Consider the following 18,875-nt stretch of genomic DNA (forward strand, 5'->3'; position numbering starts at 1 on the left):
CCCCCTCCCCCAATTCCACTGAGTTCTACAAAGGGCAACATTGAGACTAAGGCGATGATTGCCAGCCCCACCTCCTGGACTGGTTGTTAGGAAGGCAGGCAAGAGCTAGCTGAGGGTGGGCCAAGGTTGCTGGGGCAGGGTTCCACCTGCCTTCCACCTGCAGCCTCCGGTGCAGACTACTGTGGTTTACAGGCAGACCTAAAGCTGAATAACTGCTTCAGAAAAACAATAAGTGTCCTGTTTTGGCATAAATTATTATTGTTTTCTGTCACCGTATATTATTATTACACGCACAAATAAAGGAAGCTGGATTTTCTTTCAGAAAATGCAGAAGAGCGACCACAGAGTGCAGATGGTCTTCATGAGTTGTACAAAGCTCTGGAGCAAGCTAGTCTGTCAGCATTTGGAGAGCAACGCCCTTCCACCAAGCAGGAATACCGGAGGTCCTTCGTAAAGAGAAGCAACGACCCTGCTATCAACGAAAAGCTTCATCACATCCGAGCTCTCAAGAGTACTTTAAAAGTAAGCATTTGTCCTTGATATGCTGCAGCTGCATACGCACATAAGGTTAAGCTAAGCCATGGCTTAATGTGAACATACAGGCTCCCAGGGAGGAGAACACAGTCATTTTGCTCCTCCCCAGTCATTCTGAAATTGCACAGCATGGCAGCTAACCCAAGCTTTGCCTTACTGTGTTGTCTGAACCTGGAGTCATGTTTAAGATCTCTCCTGCACCTTATTTTTTGCTACAGTTCAGGGTTAAGGAGGAGAGAGCTTAACCAAGAGCCAGGGTTCAGAAAATACATTAAGTCAAACTTTGGCTTAGTTGCCACACTGAGAATACAGGACTGGGGGAAGGAGCAAAGGGTGACAGTGAGCTCCCTCTCTGGGAGCCAGAACATTTCCAAGTTACCAGTAAGCCATAGTCCAGCTTACCAAGTTGTACAAATCAGGCCTCTGTACAGTGGTGCCTCGCAAGACGAAAAGAATCCGTTCCACGAGTCTCTTCGTCTAGCGGTTTTTTCGTCTTGCGAAGCAAGCCCATTGACGGATTAGCGGATTAGCGCTATTAGCGGTTTAGCGGCTTTTAGCAGCTTAGCGGATAAGCGGCTTAGCGGCTTAGAAAAAGGGGGGGGAGGGGAGAAAACCCGCAGGAACTCGCAAGACATTTTCGTCTTGCAAAGCAAGCCCATAGGAAATTCGTTTTGCGAAGCACCTCCAAAACGGAAAACTCTTTCGTCTAGCGAGTTTTCCGTCTTGCGAGGCATTCGTCTTGCGGGGCACCACTGTATGTTATTGCGTCAACATAAAAGACCAGTGTAATGCTGTAAAACTTGTTGTGAATGAACAAGACAAACATTTCAGAATATTTATTGGACAGATGACCCTTTTGCATATTGCTGATTTCTTGAATCCCGTCCCTCATCCAAGGACTTCAAAGTAATATATGTCAGGTTCCACCCCATCTCCATGCTATTTTCACCATGATTCTGCCAGGTGAGTTGAGTGGAGAGGGAAGGGATTGGACCAAGATCACAGACAAAACTCCACTGGCTGAGTGTTGGTTTGAGTGGGGACTCTGAAGTTCAACTCCCTGCATCAGATTGACTCTGCTCTCTGCTGTGTACAGAGATATGCATGACTGTTGAAACCATTTCGAACTTCCCTAGCTGTTCAGAGTCTCAAAAGCATAATGAAGTAACCACAAAACTGGATGACTATATAAATCATGTAATACCTCATGCCTGTTAACAGAAAGCCTTCCTTTTAAAAGGATTCTTTCTTTTCACCTGGGTGTTATTTATTTCTTAAGTAAAACGTTTTTGTTGTGCCATTTTGTTTCAAGTGGGACCCTCAAGGAAGATGACAACCATCCTGAAAACATAATGTGCCACCAAAACACCATAAACAAAACAGTTGTAACCAGCAGCGATAACCAATGAATCGGTAGTTAAAAAATAAAAAACAAATTCCAAGAATCAGGGTATCACATTCTCAGAGAGCATTCTCTGACACTGGGACAGCCAGTGTTGTTCTCTCCAGATGTTGTTGGATTCTAATTCCGATCAACCCCAGCCAACATGACTAGTGGCCAGAGATGCCAATGGGAGTTTCGGTGCATAAGCACCTGGAGGGCACCATGTTGGTTCGCCCTTCTCTAATCATAGTGAAAGTGAAATGGAAGGAAGTAAGCATGGGGGCATTGGGACGCGGGTGGCGCTGTGGGCTAAACCACAGAGCCTAGGACTTGCCAATCAGAAGGTCGGCAGTTCAAATCCCCACGATGGGGTGAGCTCCCGTTGTTCGGTCCCTCTCCTGCCAACTTAGCAGTTCGAATGCACATCAAAGTGCAAGTAGATAAATAGGTACCACTCCGGCGGGAAGGTAAACGGCGTTTCTGTGCACTGCTCTGGTTTGCCAGAAGCGGCTTAGTCATGCTGGCCACATAACCCGGAAGCTGTACGCCGGCTCCCTCGGTCAATAAGGCGAGATGAGTGCCGCAACCCCAGAGTCGGTCACGAATGGACCTAATGGTCAGGGGTCCCTAGCATGGGGGCGGGCACCATGGCTAAATGGGTGGAGCACATGCATTGCATGACAAAGACCTCAGGTTCAATTCTCAGCATTTCCAGTTAAATAATGAAGTTGCAGGTGATAGGAAAGACCACTGTCTCCTGGAGACTGTTGAGAGCCTCTACTCAGTCAAAATGGACAGTACTGGGTAGACAATAGCCTAACCTGGTATTAGGTAACTCCTGTGTTGATGGGGCACAGAGTTTCCTAAACAGGTGCCACCACTGAGAAGGCTCTATGTTAGGTGCTGGGAACCTTTGGCTCTTAAAAATGTTTTTAAAATGTTGCTGAACAACAACTTGCATTGGCCTCAGCAAGCATATCCACTGGTCTGGGATGATGGAAGTTGTAGTTTAGCAACATGTGGCGGGCTAACGGTTCCCCACGCCTTCTCTTTTCCCCTGTGCCTATCTGTTGCACCTGAGATGAGATAGATGTTTATTTGCATCAGCCAGTAGAGATTGCAGTTTGTGCACAAAGTACATATGAAAATGTCACCTTCATTTTAATGGCAGCCACAATTAACATATGTGGTGTTTTCCTGTCACCCACTTACATTGGTCTGTAAAGATAATAAGGTCGTATCAGAAGAGCCTTTTTCAGATATCGAAGTCCCAAAAAGTAATTGTCACTTTGAACTGGGCCCAGAAACAAATTGGCAGCCAATAAAATTGGTACATATGTTCACAATTCAGGCTACTACCAGCAGTCCTTTGCATTTTTCACCAGCTGATGTTTCCAGATGCTTTTTTAAGCCAGAGTACATTACAGTAGTCTCATCTGCAACCAAGTCCATTCAACTATGTCAAGCACTACCGTGTGTAAATAGGGATTAGGAAGAAATGGGGTTCAGTTTGCAACCCTACATAATTTGCACTTTCCAAAACAATACTGTACTTGAAACGTGTCTATCCTTCAAAATTCACACTTCTCTGAATCTTGCAGTGCAGTTCTCAAGCTAAGAAATGTGCACACAAATGCATATACCAGGGTAAAGTGTGCATATAAAAGCATAGAATACTGAAAGTAAGATACAAAAGATGGCTTGTTAGGGAAAACCGTTTTGTAAAAATGTGCATATTTAGCAAAATTGCATAAGAAATTTATGCAACTAAAACTAAAATGCTGATGAATTTCCAAGAGGACCTGGGGGGGCAAGGTGAGGAGTGAAATATTCATTCTGGTGAAGAAATGTGGAAAACTGAATGTAAGATTGGAAAATTAGAAATTAAGAGAAGCCGAAATCGACAAATTCACCCGACCCTAGCTGAAACTGTGACAAGCGTATAACTCCACACTTAAACAGAATGTTGTCTTTCCAACCTCTGGCAGGCAAAGGAAGGAGATCTTGCAGTGATCAATAACCTGCTCCATGAGCCCAACTTGACATCCAAGAAATTCAAAGAATGGAAAATGAAGAACTATGAATTTTTCCTGGACATTTGTGAGTACGGCGCTGCTCTGAAAACCCAAAACGGAGCCTCTGAACTTGCAGCTTCAGCCCCTCTGCTGACACACACTCATTCCTTCATTGAAACGCACGTCTGACAGGATGTAGCACTGGGAACACTTGGGGGCGGAGTGAGCTAGTGGGGGGACCATGAAAAATCCATTGTGACAAAACACTGTAACCTGTGTAAATAATGTACTCAGCTGTATTGTAAATAGATTGGATAAGAAAACTCGTGCCACAGGATGCCTATTGCATTGCATGTTAAGACAGTCTTATTTTTATTTTATTTTACTTTATTTTATTGGATTTTTGTTTTGTTTTGTTTCTGTTTGTTTGTTTGTTTGCTGATTGGGTTCTGCATTAGAAAGAAGTGAAGTATTCACTGGCATAATTGAAACCCCAGTTATATTAATGAGTACTGTACTAAAGTTGAGTATGGGTTAAAGGAGCTCTCTTACCATTTTATATATGTAGATGTACTGCATGTAGCCATATCTATATATATAAAATGTAACATGAAATATTATTTTTAAAAAATACTCTGAAATGCCCATCCTCATGTATTTCTTTTCTTTTATTTATTTATTTCTCTGTCTTTTTTCCAAATTGAAATTTTAAACCCTAAGAGCATACAAAAAAAACAAAAACAAAAATTAAGAAAAGCATTGGCCACTCCTAGGGAATGAACATTTAAATGTTCAGCATTTCCAGTCAATCGTTGCTACTGTCTTTTGTGAGGGTAGCAAAGGTTTCAAGTAGCATGGAAATGGTAAGCTTAAACCCTTTTGGTGTGCCTTAAAATGTATAGCGTCTATATCCAGGAAAATGTTACGTTCCCTTTTGCCTCTTGAGGCGTAAACTGTACATGCCGTTGAAACGCTGTGCTATTTTTATAATAACGTGCCTGTTTTTCAGAGGAAGAACCGGCATAGGCAACGCACATGTGTATGAGGTGAGGGCGTGCTCATGCACATGGTACGGAAAGGGGCCACACAAAGTGGCCCGTTCAGTTCTGCTGCTACCTAAAGCAGCTTCCGGTCGCTTTTGCACCATCATGGGGTAGTCCACAAGATGCGTGCCCTCAATCTGAGAAGATGGTAGCTATTTCAGTTGTCGGTGTTTATCCACTGTGAATTTAGTGCCACAGACCTGTGAACCACAAGATTCCGATACTGTCTATTGCTGCCTCAAAACAAAGGACGAGGGTGGGGGGGAATGTCTGAACTGAAAACCGTTGTTTTCTATATGTACAGTGTCTGATGGAATTAAGCGAATCATTCGTATTTATGACTTAAGTAATGTTTACTGGAATAAAAGAAACAAAGAGACCACTGGAAGTACTCAGGACTTATAGTGATTCACTATAGAGAGAGAGGGAGAAATCGGGGCCTCCTAGATAAACCTTGTTAGCATTCTCCCAAAGGCCTACAGAAGCCTTTTTCCGGTACTGGCATAAACTGCTAGCAGTGAGCAGAGATGGTCCAAGACATTTGGTACCTGACGCAGAATATCTAAATGGTGATACAGATATAATAATAAACTAAATAACTGACCAGTAACAGCACAAGCCTATATCTATCTACTCAGAAGTAAGATCCATTGATGTAAATGGACTTTATTCCCAGGTACGTGCATATAGGATTGCAGGCTTTGCGCCCTTAATTGGCATCCCCAGATTTGCTTTCTCAGATGGGCCACCATGCCCTTGTCTCAGACAGATCTGGTAGTAAGCGCTGCAAGACAGTATAGAACCATAAGTAAAGGTGAGCCTCACAGCCAGGAAAAAATACCATTTGCTTTAGTTCAAAAGTTTAGAAACCATTGCAGTATACTTGTTTACGTGACGACTGTTAAAAGCACTTCACCACACTCTCCACACTGTTGTACAGTCTCCATTCATTCAGAAAGGAGCTTTCAATGGAAACCCCGTACAGCCTGCAGAAAAGAGTTGGGGAATGTGTAATAACAAGGCTTGGTGGGATGCCATACCCATGTTGTTTACCTGTTGCCTTTGGCAGAGCGGGTAAATTCAAAGCATGGGGTGGCAATAGCAATGCATCTCGCCATCCTAATGTCCAGATGGTGTGTATGTGCACAGATATGACCAATAATGTGTAACCCCTCCCCATAAACATTACATTCTAAAGAGTACCTCTGCTGGGCATATTCACTTAATACTCTACATGCATATATCCCATATAGACCTGGGGTGAAGAACCGTTGCCCTCTAAATGTTGTCAGGCTGCAACTCCCATCATCCCTGGCCATTGGTCATGCTGGCTCAGGTTGATGGGAGTTGGAGCCCAACAATATATTGAGAGCTGTGAGTTCTCCATTCTTTATTGCACCAAATGTGTGGAGACCAAGGGTAGTGGTATGGAATGCAGGCACGATCCCTATTATGCACCAAGGCCAGTTTACTGAATTCTGCACAGAGCATTTGATCGGCAGCATAGCATTGGATGACTTAAGCCTAAGGAAAAGAATGGGATTCCTATTTTTAAAAATGAAGTTCACTGTTGACAATAATACATGTAATTTATGATGAATTATCCGTGAAAAATAGGTGTTTTTCAGGTGTCATTGAACTACAGATCCCATCATCCCTGACCACTGGCCATACTGGCTGGGACTGATGGGGATCCAGCGTCCAGCAATATCTGGAGGCAACAGTTTGAATGGCTATCCTTAATGCAACATTCTTTCCAGTAAGGAATGGCTGCTTTTAAACAGATACACAAGACATATTGATATTCTTTCAAAACCCTTCTTTGGAAACCTAACCCTTTAATACTAAACACATTTACTTAGCACTGCCAGTTCACACATGCACATAGAAGCAGTAGATTTCTTGGCACATGCAGCTGAATGTGTGAAATAGACTCCCTTGGAGAGCATAGTGCCAGAAGAGGTAGGAGGTTATGTGAATAAAGTTTGATCAGGATGGGTTGACAGAAGAATCAGTATCATGTCTGAGGATGGCCTCAGCATTGTGCTTCTTGGTGGGGCCTGCCTGTGTGTGTGCCTCAGCATATATGTTGGCAGGCTTACCTGGTGATGAGCAGTAACGGTGATGGTGGTCAAATGAGTTGTGGTGTCTTGGAGGAATCCAATAGTGTAGAAGCCACCCTTAGAGTTTCTCACAATTCCCCATTGCAGCACATTATCAGAGAGTGTTTGAAAACACAGCAGGAAATTTAAACAGTAACTCAAAGCCATTTAGTGGGCTGTCTTGTTAGAGCACCAGGAAAAGGGAGCCCAGGCCTAATGTTGGCAGTGGGCACTGCTGAATCTCTAGCAGCTGCCTGAGGATGCCAGTGCCTGATGCTACAAATGAAGCAGAATGAGATGACTAGCAGACCATAGCAAACTCTACTTGCTATGCAGTTTGTATTTGCAGGAAGGTTTTGGCTGAAGGGGGTTAAATATGGTGGTTGATCCTCCATGTGTAGCCTGAAGTAGCATAGTCCAGTCTCCTTCCTCAGAATGACACCATCTTCTGTGAGATATACATATGCATAGACCACCCCCTGGTACAATGGCACATGGCTAAGGTCTCCACTCTCTTTTTCTTTGCTTTCTTTTTGCTATATTCTGTCTTCATTTACTCTGTAGCGTGCTCCATTAATGTGAATGAAGGGGGGTGTTTTAAAAATATGCTTTAAAAAGGGTATACTTGGAGGAACCATAGAGTTGGAAGGGATCCCACGGGTAATCTAAGTCCAACCTCCTACAATGCAGGAATCTCAACACACGGTCCCCCATCAAATTTGAAACCGTAACAGACCCTGCTTAGCTTTACAAATGGGCTTGCAGTTTTATTGCCAGGAAGCTACTCCTTGTCCTACAATATGCTATTGCCAATTCAAAATTGATTTAACCAGATGTAGCTTGTGAACCTGAAAGCTGTGCCCTGTATGGGGCCTTTTAGTGCTCAAGTGTGAGCACTTACCTGCCTATGCACTAGAAAGAAAATTCACCTGCTTATTACTCCAAGCTTGCTGGGGCCAAACCTGCTAGCATTTTGGCATTTAGCAGATATGGATTTTTTTAAAGTGTAAATAGCTGCCACTAGAAGGGGAATTTTATCCTTTTCACTCCCTGCCATAATCCTGACACACACACCCCAGTGTTGCTATTTGCACAAGAAGGAAGGTTGGCATTAAGGGGATCTTTCATTCTAATGCAAACAGCAGGTGGGGGAGCAGATTTTCATCAGGTTTCAAGTGGGTTGGTGGCTAACATTGTTGCCTGCCATGGTACCAATCTTAATTGCTTGATCTATCCCACAAACACCTATTGCCAAGTTTAGCAATCAGAAATTTAATCATGCTTCCCTGAATGTCAAGAATAGGAACAGTGATTTACTAGGCCCCGGCCCCTGAAATCAGGGACAAGTTGGAAGAAAGTAATGTCATCAGATGTGAAAAGCCACTTTGAGAACTAAACTGGTTTAATAGGAAGGAAGGAAAAGGTGGTTATAGAATCATAACTGAACTCAGCTAAAAGGCTGCCCAATCAAGTGAGGTCATGAGATAACAGAAATCCCAAGTCAATATGTTGGGGTTTTGTTTTTTTGTTTTTTGATGAGGTGGAGATACCCCTTCGCCCAACTCTGCTTGGTTCTGCTGGCATCCATCAATGTGTGAGCCTCAAGGAACATCCCAATGTGCCTGCCCAAATACTGATAGAGCAGGCGTTACTGCTTGTGGTAGCCATTGGAAATAGGGCACTTCTGGACTAGCGCAATGTTCACTAGATCCTGAACCATTCCCACGGCTGTCACATGATGGCAACAGCTCTGATTGAGGCCTCTTTGCTGTGCTAGCCTGGAAGCTAGTGTAACAAAGGGTCAGTTTTCCTCTCCTCCCTTTCTACTTTGGCTGGTGCAAATAGTGAAACTATGGCTGCAGCAGTAGCTCTGCCACTCCACCAAGCCCTGCCACTGCTAGCTATAAGCTGCATATTGCATCCTAAAAGTGAAATTCTGTTTTTCACGGACAGAAAATAGATTGGCATCTACTGGTAAATCTCTGGGAGATTTGTAGTAGATCTGCAAGGATTTACCAATTATTCAACAATGGCAACAGAAAAAGGCTTGCACGCACATATGCACAATCTGCATATTAGTTAGAATATCTGCTCTGTAGTAACTCAGATGTAACTTGTGTAAGTGTGTGCAGGCTATCGAAATGTGTGGTTCATGCACTGCAGTAGATCACTGACCCCAACCTAAGCATGTGGCTCCAGCTGGTGCACCTTAAAGTTCTATTAAAAGCACTAAGAAGGTCCTGTAAAACTGAGGTCTACCTACCCCTGCTGTACAGTACACAGTTGCTTCCCATCTTGGGTTTCTAGGTGGCCTATGGGGAATTCCTCAATAAGAAGATCAATCATAGAAGGTTTCCTTCAAAGGCAGCTTGTCCATTGTTAATGTCCCTTTTCAGAGTTCCCTAGGAAGCGGGCTTGGTTGTTAAACCACACTGAGAATTGTAGCTCTGTGAGGGCCAATGACTCCCAGCACCCTTAACAAACTACAGCTCCCAGAAAGAAGCCCTGGTGATTTAAAGTGGTATAATGGGGCTTTAAATATGTGGTGTGAATGTGCCCTTAAGCTGCAGCACCTTTCCTAAACCTTGCTGTCTCTTTCCTCACCAACACCTTACAACTGCTCTGCCCCTGACTAGCAGGATTCCAACTCAACCAGTGATAGCTGGAATCCCAGTTTTCCTGCTTTGCCCATTTGTGGCATTGAAGCAGTAGTCCAAGCTTGTCGCTCTCTAGGGCAGAGGTGAGAAATCTTGCTCTGCCCAAGGGCCACATTCCTTCTGGGCACCTTTCCAGGGGCCACATGTCAGTGATGGGTGGAGCCAGATGAAAAAGTAGGGAAAGAAACATATATGCATTTTACCTTTGTATACTAATTTCTACACACATTTCTTCATATGTTCTATCCAGGCAAGGTAGAGGCATTATCAGAGTTCTAGGACATTGCAGCCAGGCCAAAACACTCATGGTGTCACCCCTGAGCCTGAGATTCACCACTTCTGCTCTAGGGTTTCAGCATCCTATTCCCATAAAAAATACCTTGAAAAAAACACAGATAGATTGTCTGAAACATTGAACACACAGTGGCACTCTCTGGGAATTGTCTTCGGCATGCCCAGTCAGAGACACCCCCTTGCCATTGGGGAAGGAAGAAATGTTACCCCAAATGAGCTTATCAGCACACAAATGTCTAAATCCATCCCTAATTGTCTTTATCCAGGCTTGCTGCCAGTACTATTTTTAACCAAAGAATATACCTCACTTTCTTGGCAGTGGCTCTGCTTTCCTGGGGCTCCATGAAGTGGAGCAAGGCTTTTTGTAGGTCGACAGCAGACATCTCTTTATTTTCTCCAGGGGGTCTGAGCTCAGTGAACTCATCATTAGAGAGCTTGTTTTGTTGCTTTTGTGGCAATATTTGCATTTGCCTCCTTGTGCTGCAGGTATCTGTGTGTGTGTGTGTGTGTCTGTGTGTTTAAGATTGGGAATTGTGCAAGTCCCAGATAACAAAGGGACCACAGTAGGAAGCTGCCTTATATTTGAGTCAGGCCCATGGGTCCATCCAGCTCAATATTGTACACACTGACTGGCAGCAGCTCTCCATGGTCTCATCTTTCCCAATGCCAGAAATTGAAGCTGGGACCTTCTGCATGCAAAGCAGATGCCATACCACTGAACCATAGCATTCCTCCCTTTGAATATGTAGGGCTTTACAAAGACCACTGGTTGTTTTCACCAGCTAAAGCTGTTCCAGAGCTAGTAAGTGCAATGTCAAATCTCATACATTTGCCTTTAAATCTCTTGTATTCATTCCCCCTCCCCATCATTAGTTGCATGCATATCTTCAAGGCTGCCATCAGAACCCAAAATCCTCGGGCAACTGCTGGGCCACCTAGTAGGGCACACCACAGATGCTTGCCCAAAAGCCACCCACCTCCAGGCTGGTGCTATTTTAATTTCACTACTGTGCCCCACAACTAAGTATAACTCTGGGGCATTGTGAGAAATTTAAATAGCAGCCACTCAGTACTGCTCAGAGCCCTGCTCCTACAATGCTGCCAACAACCCACCAGGGCTCAGTGAGAGCATTTTGCTCAGGGGCCCTTCAAACTGGTACTATACCATCCATGGATGCACTTCCTTTCCCAAATTTACAGGATAACCAGCAATGACCTACCTGATGGTGAGAGCCAGAGTAATCTTAATTAGAGCTAGAATGGCATGAGGAAGCTAGGACCCAAAGGAGGCTGCATTTTATATTTACCTCACATATGGCAGGAAGTAATAAGGCAACAAATATTAATCCCACTTGCAGTTGCCCAGGGGAAAAGTGAGTGTTCTAGTTGCAAGCTCTGCGGTGCTGGAGCTGGCAGCTATGATAGCCTGCAGTAAAACATCATCCATCCCCTTCAGCAGTAGCTATTGCACACTGGATTTGTTGAACAGATTAGGCTGAAGGTGGCCCTGTACCCCTAATAAACCTAAATTATGCTGAACCTAGACATCCATCTGTCACCCATGCTTTTTCTTCTATGCATGTTATCCTGTGCTGCATACATTGGCATGTATCAATACACGCACATGTATCAATACATCTTGTTGGGCACCAGAAGCACACTACTAGAAAGCAGCCTTATCAATACTCGCTCACATCAAGTTATCAGTAACACATATTGAACCAAATATATGGGCTTGTCACTTCCCCCCTCTCCTCTTCAACATGGACGCAAGCTTACTGTTTACAGTAGTTTACTGTTACGTCTGAGCTCTGAGATAAACTGTGGTTAGTCTGAACTATTATTTACTAAAACAAGTCAACTTCAAGCTGACTTCTTTCAGTAAGAGTAAGAGTTCAAATATAACTATAAACTGCTGTTAATTGAAAGTGAAAGTCAAAGCTTCCCAACCCCTCCTGGTTGGAAGGCTCGGGTTAAACCACAGTTTTCCAGTTCAGATAGATCAGGAAGTGGTTTAATAACCTACAAGAGAAACACCATGTAGTAGAGAAGGGGGGGCAGGGTAAACAAAAGTACAACACTTGCTGTCAGCCTACAAAAAAACATGGTTTGATGTTTTTATGAAACTGGCTTTAGAATCCAGTTCCTTAACAAATATATTTCCCAAAAATGCTGACTTCCTGGGTTTACTGGCTTTTGTTCTAGGGAAAATGCCCAGCTTTCAGAGCAATGTACGGAAGCTTAAAACTGCAGAAGGTAGTACCGGTATTTGCAAAACTGAAGGTAGTCAGTTTTGGTGAATCCCAAGTATGAAGGTTGGATGACTTTACCCCTTACAGTGTGGTCTCCCAAAGCCTTCTTCTGAATCTTTCAAAATTCTACAGGAACCATTTGACAATTTCATTGTCAGTCCTCCTAACAAATCATGGTCATTAAATCTATTCTTTTATAGGTCTAATTGCCAGATTTGGATGTATCTGATTTCTTTGATTTAGTACATTTTTAGACATCCTGCCTACCTTAGCAATTTCTCTTCCTTTTAACAGCCTTCATTTAACAAATATGAAAATAAAATAAAATAGTTTAGTTTCAAGGTGGGGGGTTCATTTCCATAGGATATATTGTATACACACTTAAATCTAAATTTAATTTCCCTGAAATAAAATGAATGGCATTTAAAAGAAAGAAAATAAACCCTGGGGTGTTGTTGTTTTTAAAGAAATGTTATTTTGTAGAAATAAGTTGATCACACTTTTGAAAGGATGTAAAAGATCATAAGTTTACTTCTTAAAGACACCATGAGTTCTATCCAATTACATTTAGTGCACTAGCTACACAGTTCTGTCTATGACTTCCCAGAATTAAGCCCCACTGAGCTCAATGAGGCATATTTCTAGGTATGTGTTTAAAGGATTGCAGCCTTATTTACACATGCTGTACTTAGTTCCCATTGAAAGGGACAAATTTCTCATGACTTACGTCCCATTGATTTTGATGGAAACTAAGTGCAGCTAATGGGCAGAACAATCTAGTCCCCTCCCCATTATGCCAAGCTGGGCAGAGGTGGTTGGACTGAGCAGAGATGTCCCTCTGTCCAGCTCTCCTGATTAATCTGGCCTCCTGCAAGCTGCCAAACATGCAGGCAGGAGGGGGAATCACTGGCAGGATCTCCCCGGTCAGCAGCCAGCAGGAAGCCACTGAATGGGAGTTCCAAGGGTGGGGCTCAGCCAGTTGGCTCCCAAACCAATTTCATTGCCTTCATGTGACAGGATGGGGCCTGATTGCTCTTCTGCCACGTCTGCCGTGCAGTGGTGGGCCTGCCACTCCATACAGCCCCACTGGTGGGGGAGGTTTGGAATGCAGCCTTAGTCTGGATGCAACAGCATGCTATTTAATATTCATCAGACACACACTGCTAGGCCCTGCTGTGCTCTACTGCATAGCTTATATCAAAAGGTCTTGCACTGGAGGACTTCCTGATAGATATCACTTTAGTTCAGGCAAACGTGAAATAAAAAATAACTATTTTTTTAAACTGAAAAATGCACTCACTTTGCATGAAGTTAAGTAACTAAAGCACTATGTTGTGTGCAATAATGCCACTACCTATGTAGTATGTGGCGTACTAGTTGATGGTAAAGATTTATATTGAAAAGATTAGGTAGAGTGCTTTGTTGGAAGCAACCAAGGAACTCTGCCCCTCAAAATAGTGGATTATTACATATACTGAAGCAAAGAAACCTGAAGCATTTCAGTTAGGGTCTCAGTTATAAATCACTCTGCAGCTGATTTCAAATCAGTTTGAATGCCCTGGCTTTCTCCAAAGAATCCTGTAAACTACACTTTTGTAAGGAGTGTCCTTTCTTTAACCGTTGCGGATGCGCCTGCAGAACTATAATGGTTTGTGCTCTTTGGAAGGGAGCCATACCACTTGAACTGGTTTGAAACTGATTTAAATTTGTCCTGCAGATGTGACTTGAAAGGAGCTGGGAAACTGGGGCAGGAGAGACCCATCTGCACTCGTATGAAGAATCTTTATAATATGTGACACTGAAACTGTACTACAACAAAAATATCGTTGTCAACACCATTAATTTGCTGGGCCATAGGTGACTCTTGCCTAATTTATTAAGTAGATAACAAGACTTGTACAAATAGAGAGCCTTTTAAAAAAAAGAAAAATGCTTACATGTAGAAAATGTATGACACCCTTGTACTATGGCTTGCACTTTACCTGCATATAAACTGTGAAGTAGGCTGTAGTAATTTATTATTATTTTGTATATTCAGGGGTTGAAGTAGCAAAGCACTAGTACTACATGGCTGGTTTTCAAGCTGTACTGTTAAAAGAAATCTCAGACTAGAGACGGACATGAGGGTTTTGAAGAGAGTTGAAGGTGGCAAGAGACAGGAATCTTGGGCCAAATAGGACCCAATCTTCCCTTGGCTGAAAAAAAAGGCTTTGCAAGCATGGATGAGATAATTACTCTTGCCAGGTTGCTATATACAGTGGTACCTTGGTTTGCAACCGCTTTGGATTACAACCATGTCAAACCTGGAAGTACGTATACCCTTTTTTTATTACAACCCATTTTTTTTTGGATTACAACCCAATTTTTATTTTTATTTTTGGGATTACAACCCATTTTTGGGGGGAGGCCCCATCGGTAAAAGCACGCCTTGGGTTACAACCTGTTTTGGTTTACAACCGGACCTCCGGAAAGGATAATAGTTGTAAACCAAGGTACCACTGTAGAATGCAATTGATAAACCACTTAAAGGATTGCAAACACCAATGTGGATCAAGACTACACAATCAATAGCCAGATTCTGACAATCCTTTAAACTAGGGTGGCCAGCATGTGCCCTCTAGATGCTGTTGGGCTACAGTTGCCACCTTCCCTGATCATTGGACGTGCTGGCTGGGACTGCTGGAAGTTGTAGTTCGATTACTTTTGGGAGGTGAGGGTACAATGTTGGCTACGTCTGCTCTAAACTTTCCTTACAGGACTCCTCTTCAGAACTACTTTCTTGCTTTCTCTGTGAATCAAGCTACAGTTTGCTGCTGTGATACCCAGATTGGTAAATGGTAGTTTAACAGCAGCAGGAGTGGAGAATTTGTTGGACTCCCAACTCCCATAAACATGGTCAATAGTCAGAGGTAATGGGAGGAATCAGATTGTTAAAACCTCACCTTGCTACTTTGGATATTGCTGTAAACTAGGCATAGGCAAACTCTGGCCTGCCAGATATTTGGGACTACAATTCCCATCATCCCTAGCTAACAGGACCAGTGGTTAGGGATGATGGGAGTTGTAGTCCCAAACAGCTGGAGGGCCAGAGTTTGCCTATGCCTGCCTGTGGTTTGGTTCAAACAGGAGATAAGAAATCATGACCGGCAAGAGACAGGAAAAACAAATAGGAAGGAGCACACACATACTACACTTGCTCACAATCCTCCAAACCATGTTTTCCAGGGGCTTTGGAATGATGCTGTTTAGTATAAACACCAAGCTTTTCAAACCACCTTCAACTCTCTGTAAAACCACTCTCCTGCCAAAAAGAGGTCAAATAAGTGTATTTTGAAAAATCTGCTAAGTTAAAAGTCAGCATCTGTGACTGACTATGCTATGGGGTCTCTCCATGGTCTTTCTTTTGTAAATATGAACATTCTTAACTATTTCTGTAGCAATAGGAGGTTATATACCAAACTTTCACTTGGACTGTTTTCAAACAACAAAAAATCTCTAGCGCCTTGTATTCTTTAAAAAAAAATCATGGAAAACCAGTCTTAGGAGCATTTTTGTTTACACAATAATATGTATATATAAGGAAATATATATATATATATATTAGAGGCAGAACTGTTATTTATCATACTTTATGTTGTGCTTGATTATTTCTAAGAGTCTGTCATCTAGAAATATTTTCTGTGATAGAGAAAGAAAAATGTTATATTGCGGGAACCCTCCTGCATAGGAGCTTGAAAAGTGAAAGCTTTAAGCAACTGTACATCTATATTGTAGCTATTATTTTTAACTCCAACCTATTGTAATTTTCCTAATTTAGCCATGAAAGAAAACCAAAATGTGATGTTAAATCATTAACCAGGGAAGATCCCATTCATATGTTTTGCCTTGTTGTTTGAAAACTTCAGAACATATCCTTCATCTTTACTTGTGATGAGGGAGGTCTCTCTCATGGGCTGCCTCTACTTTCATCCCTTAGCAGTCAAGAGCCTTCATTTTCATGGATGCACATGGAAAATGTACTTACAGCGCAATCCTATACATTTCTCCTCAAATGTAAGTCCCATTGATTTCATTGGGGCTTATTCCCAGGTAAGTGGGTACAGGATTGCAGCCTCAGATAGGTAAAACTAAATTTCAACCCCTGGATAATACAGGTTTCTTTATGTGTCTGTATGTGTGTTTTTCAGTTTCACCAAAGTCTTTTTAATTTTATACTTGTCTTATGTTGGAAAGTGATCCACTGGTTTATATAGGCTATGAATGTTTGTTTTCCTTTGTTTTCCTTTTTTAGAATTAATGTACTTGGCTGCATTTTTTTTTCTACCACAGATTAACTTGTTAACTTTTTGCGTGTCTACAATGAAACTTTATGAATGGAAAAATTTCACTGTGTGTTGCTCACTGGGCATATACCTCATGGTACATTGCACAGACTTGTAAGTTGTAAGTTGCACTGCAACATTATAAAAGGAACATATTGCTCTTTTTTCAAAGATATTAACTTATTAAAAAAAAACCTATATAGACTGTACATTATTGAAAAAGGACATTTATTCTTCCTAAATTCAAAAGTAGCTTTTGTTTTGGGAAAAAGTTGTAAAACTTCAGTTGTAAATTTGGACTTCAATAAACTGAATTCTCTGATGTTTGAGGGCTCTTTCTTTTCTTAATATTTTGTATCCTTAAAAAGGGGAAACTGGTGTATGCTTCAGCCAGGCAAGAAAACACATAATGAACTGCTACATGAATCTTGTGGAAGGTTTATCATTTTAATTTGTCTCAGCAATGCCTTTTAATTTTTGTTTTAATACCTGGATGCATATTTAAAACTATAGTGAATTATAGTTCCAACTACAGAGTTTGCAAAACAAACAACAAGAAGCCTTATGGCACCTTGCCATCTTCTCGAATGCTATAATGTTCTCCCAACCAAACAAACCACTAATGGAAGAACCCTATATAATGCCAAGGACTTGGGAGTCACATTTTAGAGAACTTTACAAAGACAGAGCAGTGGGGAGAGGCCAAATCCCTGAAAGTATTCTGGACCTCCCAAAATGGGCCCCTGTAACAACGTCAGAGATTGAGAGTCTGGTAGCCCAACTGAAACGGGAAAGCCCCAAGTGCAGATTTAATACCCGCAGAGGCTATTACAAATAATTTGGTCTTTTGGACCCCGATTTTAGCCTCACTTTTCACCAGCTTAGACACCTATGGATATATTCCTGAAAACTGGGGGCTTTCAATCATTGTCCCAACATATTAAAAAGGCAAAAAGATGATCCTGTCAACTACAGACTACTCAGTCTTCTTAACATAATAAGCAAACTGTATGCAAGACTGGCTACAACAAGAAAACATCCTTGCAGATGAGCAAGTGGGATTTCGAGAAGGCCGTTCGACCATCGACCAATGTTTAGTTCTTCACCATCTAATAGAGAAGTACTCATTTAGTAATATTGCTTCTCTTTATGTGGCCTTCATTAACTTCAGAGCAGCCTTTGACTCTATTTCCAGAACAAAGTTATGGGAAAAACTGGAGACCTCCACAATAGATAGACACTATACCTAATATTAGGGACTTCATTAAAGGTGGACTTCATTAAAGGTGGGTTGTACCTCCCAGGGCCACTTATCTAATGCAATAGAAACCGAGAAATGAGTCAAACAACGATGCATACTGGCCCCATCTTTGTTCAATTATTATACAAATGATATGATCCCTTATCTCCGCAATATTAATTTCCATCCTCCAAAACTTGCAGGAAATCATATTTCAGTGCTGCCATATGCAGATGCTGCTGCAATCCTCTCTAGAACACCAATAGACCAATAGAACACCAAAAGAGCCATGAAAACACTCACTGCATGTTGCAAAGAGAGCCAATTGAACCTCAATTATCAGAAAACCAAAATCATGGTCTTTGCCAAAAGGCCTAAATTACGTGTATGGTACATTGATGGTCATAAGATCAAGCAGGTCACCTGCTTTAAATACCTGGGTATAGCCCTTCACTCATCGGGAAGTAGAAAAATCCATGGCATCTACATTGCAGGGAATGCTCAGAGAAGCGCTAACACCATTCTTAGGTACCTTAGGTCCAAAGGTGGACACTATGTACCAGCAGCCCTCAAATTGTTTGAGGCCAAATCGATTGCACAACTGTTATATGGTGCCCAATTAGGCCCCTTTGCCAACTGCACTCCATTAGAATTGGTGCAATCCAAATTCTTAAGATCTGTCCTACAAGTACCTAAATATATCTCCAATGCTACAATACGCCTCAAAACTGGATTCTTAAGAATTGAGGCCAGAGTGTGGCTCGCCACTCTTAATCACTGGCTGAGACTAGCCTCCCTTCCGAGTGGCCTTGCTTCCCTGACTATTAAAGACAATTTCCAATTGTTATGGAAACGAGCAGTGGATAATATAATAACAACTCTAGGATTTTACTTAACATGGGGCATGACAAGCAAAAAACATTAAACAGTGTGTGGTAGACATAGAATGACAGGTAGACCTAGCCAGGTCCCCCCAAATTTTAATTAACAAAACTAGAAGATAATCGACTTCCCAAATGCCATACATAGCTA

The 18,875-nt window shown here is 42.2% G+C and overlaps 1 protein-coding gene across 3 annotated transcripts in view; it reads left to right on the forward strand.

Annotated features, from left to right (window-relative positions):
- Window positions 1-14,211, forward strand: part of LOC307207623 (connector enhancer of kinase suppressor of ras 2-like) — a 331,548-nt gene extending 317,337 nt beyond the window's left edge. For all 3 annotated transcript variants that reach the window (XM_079961622.1, XM_079961621.1, XM_079961620.1), the window contains exons 23-24: window positions 323-522; window positions 3,907-14,211. In XM_079961622.1, coding sequence (XP_079817748.1) covers window positions 323-522; window positions 3,907-4,122 — 416 coding nt within the window. In that variant the 3' untranslated portion in view covers window positions 4,123-14,211. The remainder of the gene's footprint in view (window positions 1-322; window positions 523-3,906) is intronic.
- Window positions 14,212-18,875: the final 4,664 nt, after the last annotated feature.

Source organism: Podarcis cretensis (genome assembly GCF_951804945.1).
Source record: "Podarcis cretensis genome assembly, chromosome: Z".
NCBI lineage: Eukaryota > Metazoa > Chordata > Lepidosauria > Squamata > Lacertidae > Podarcis > Podarcis cretensis.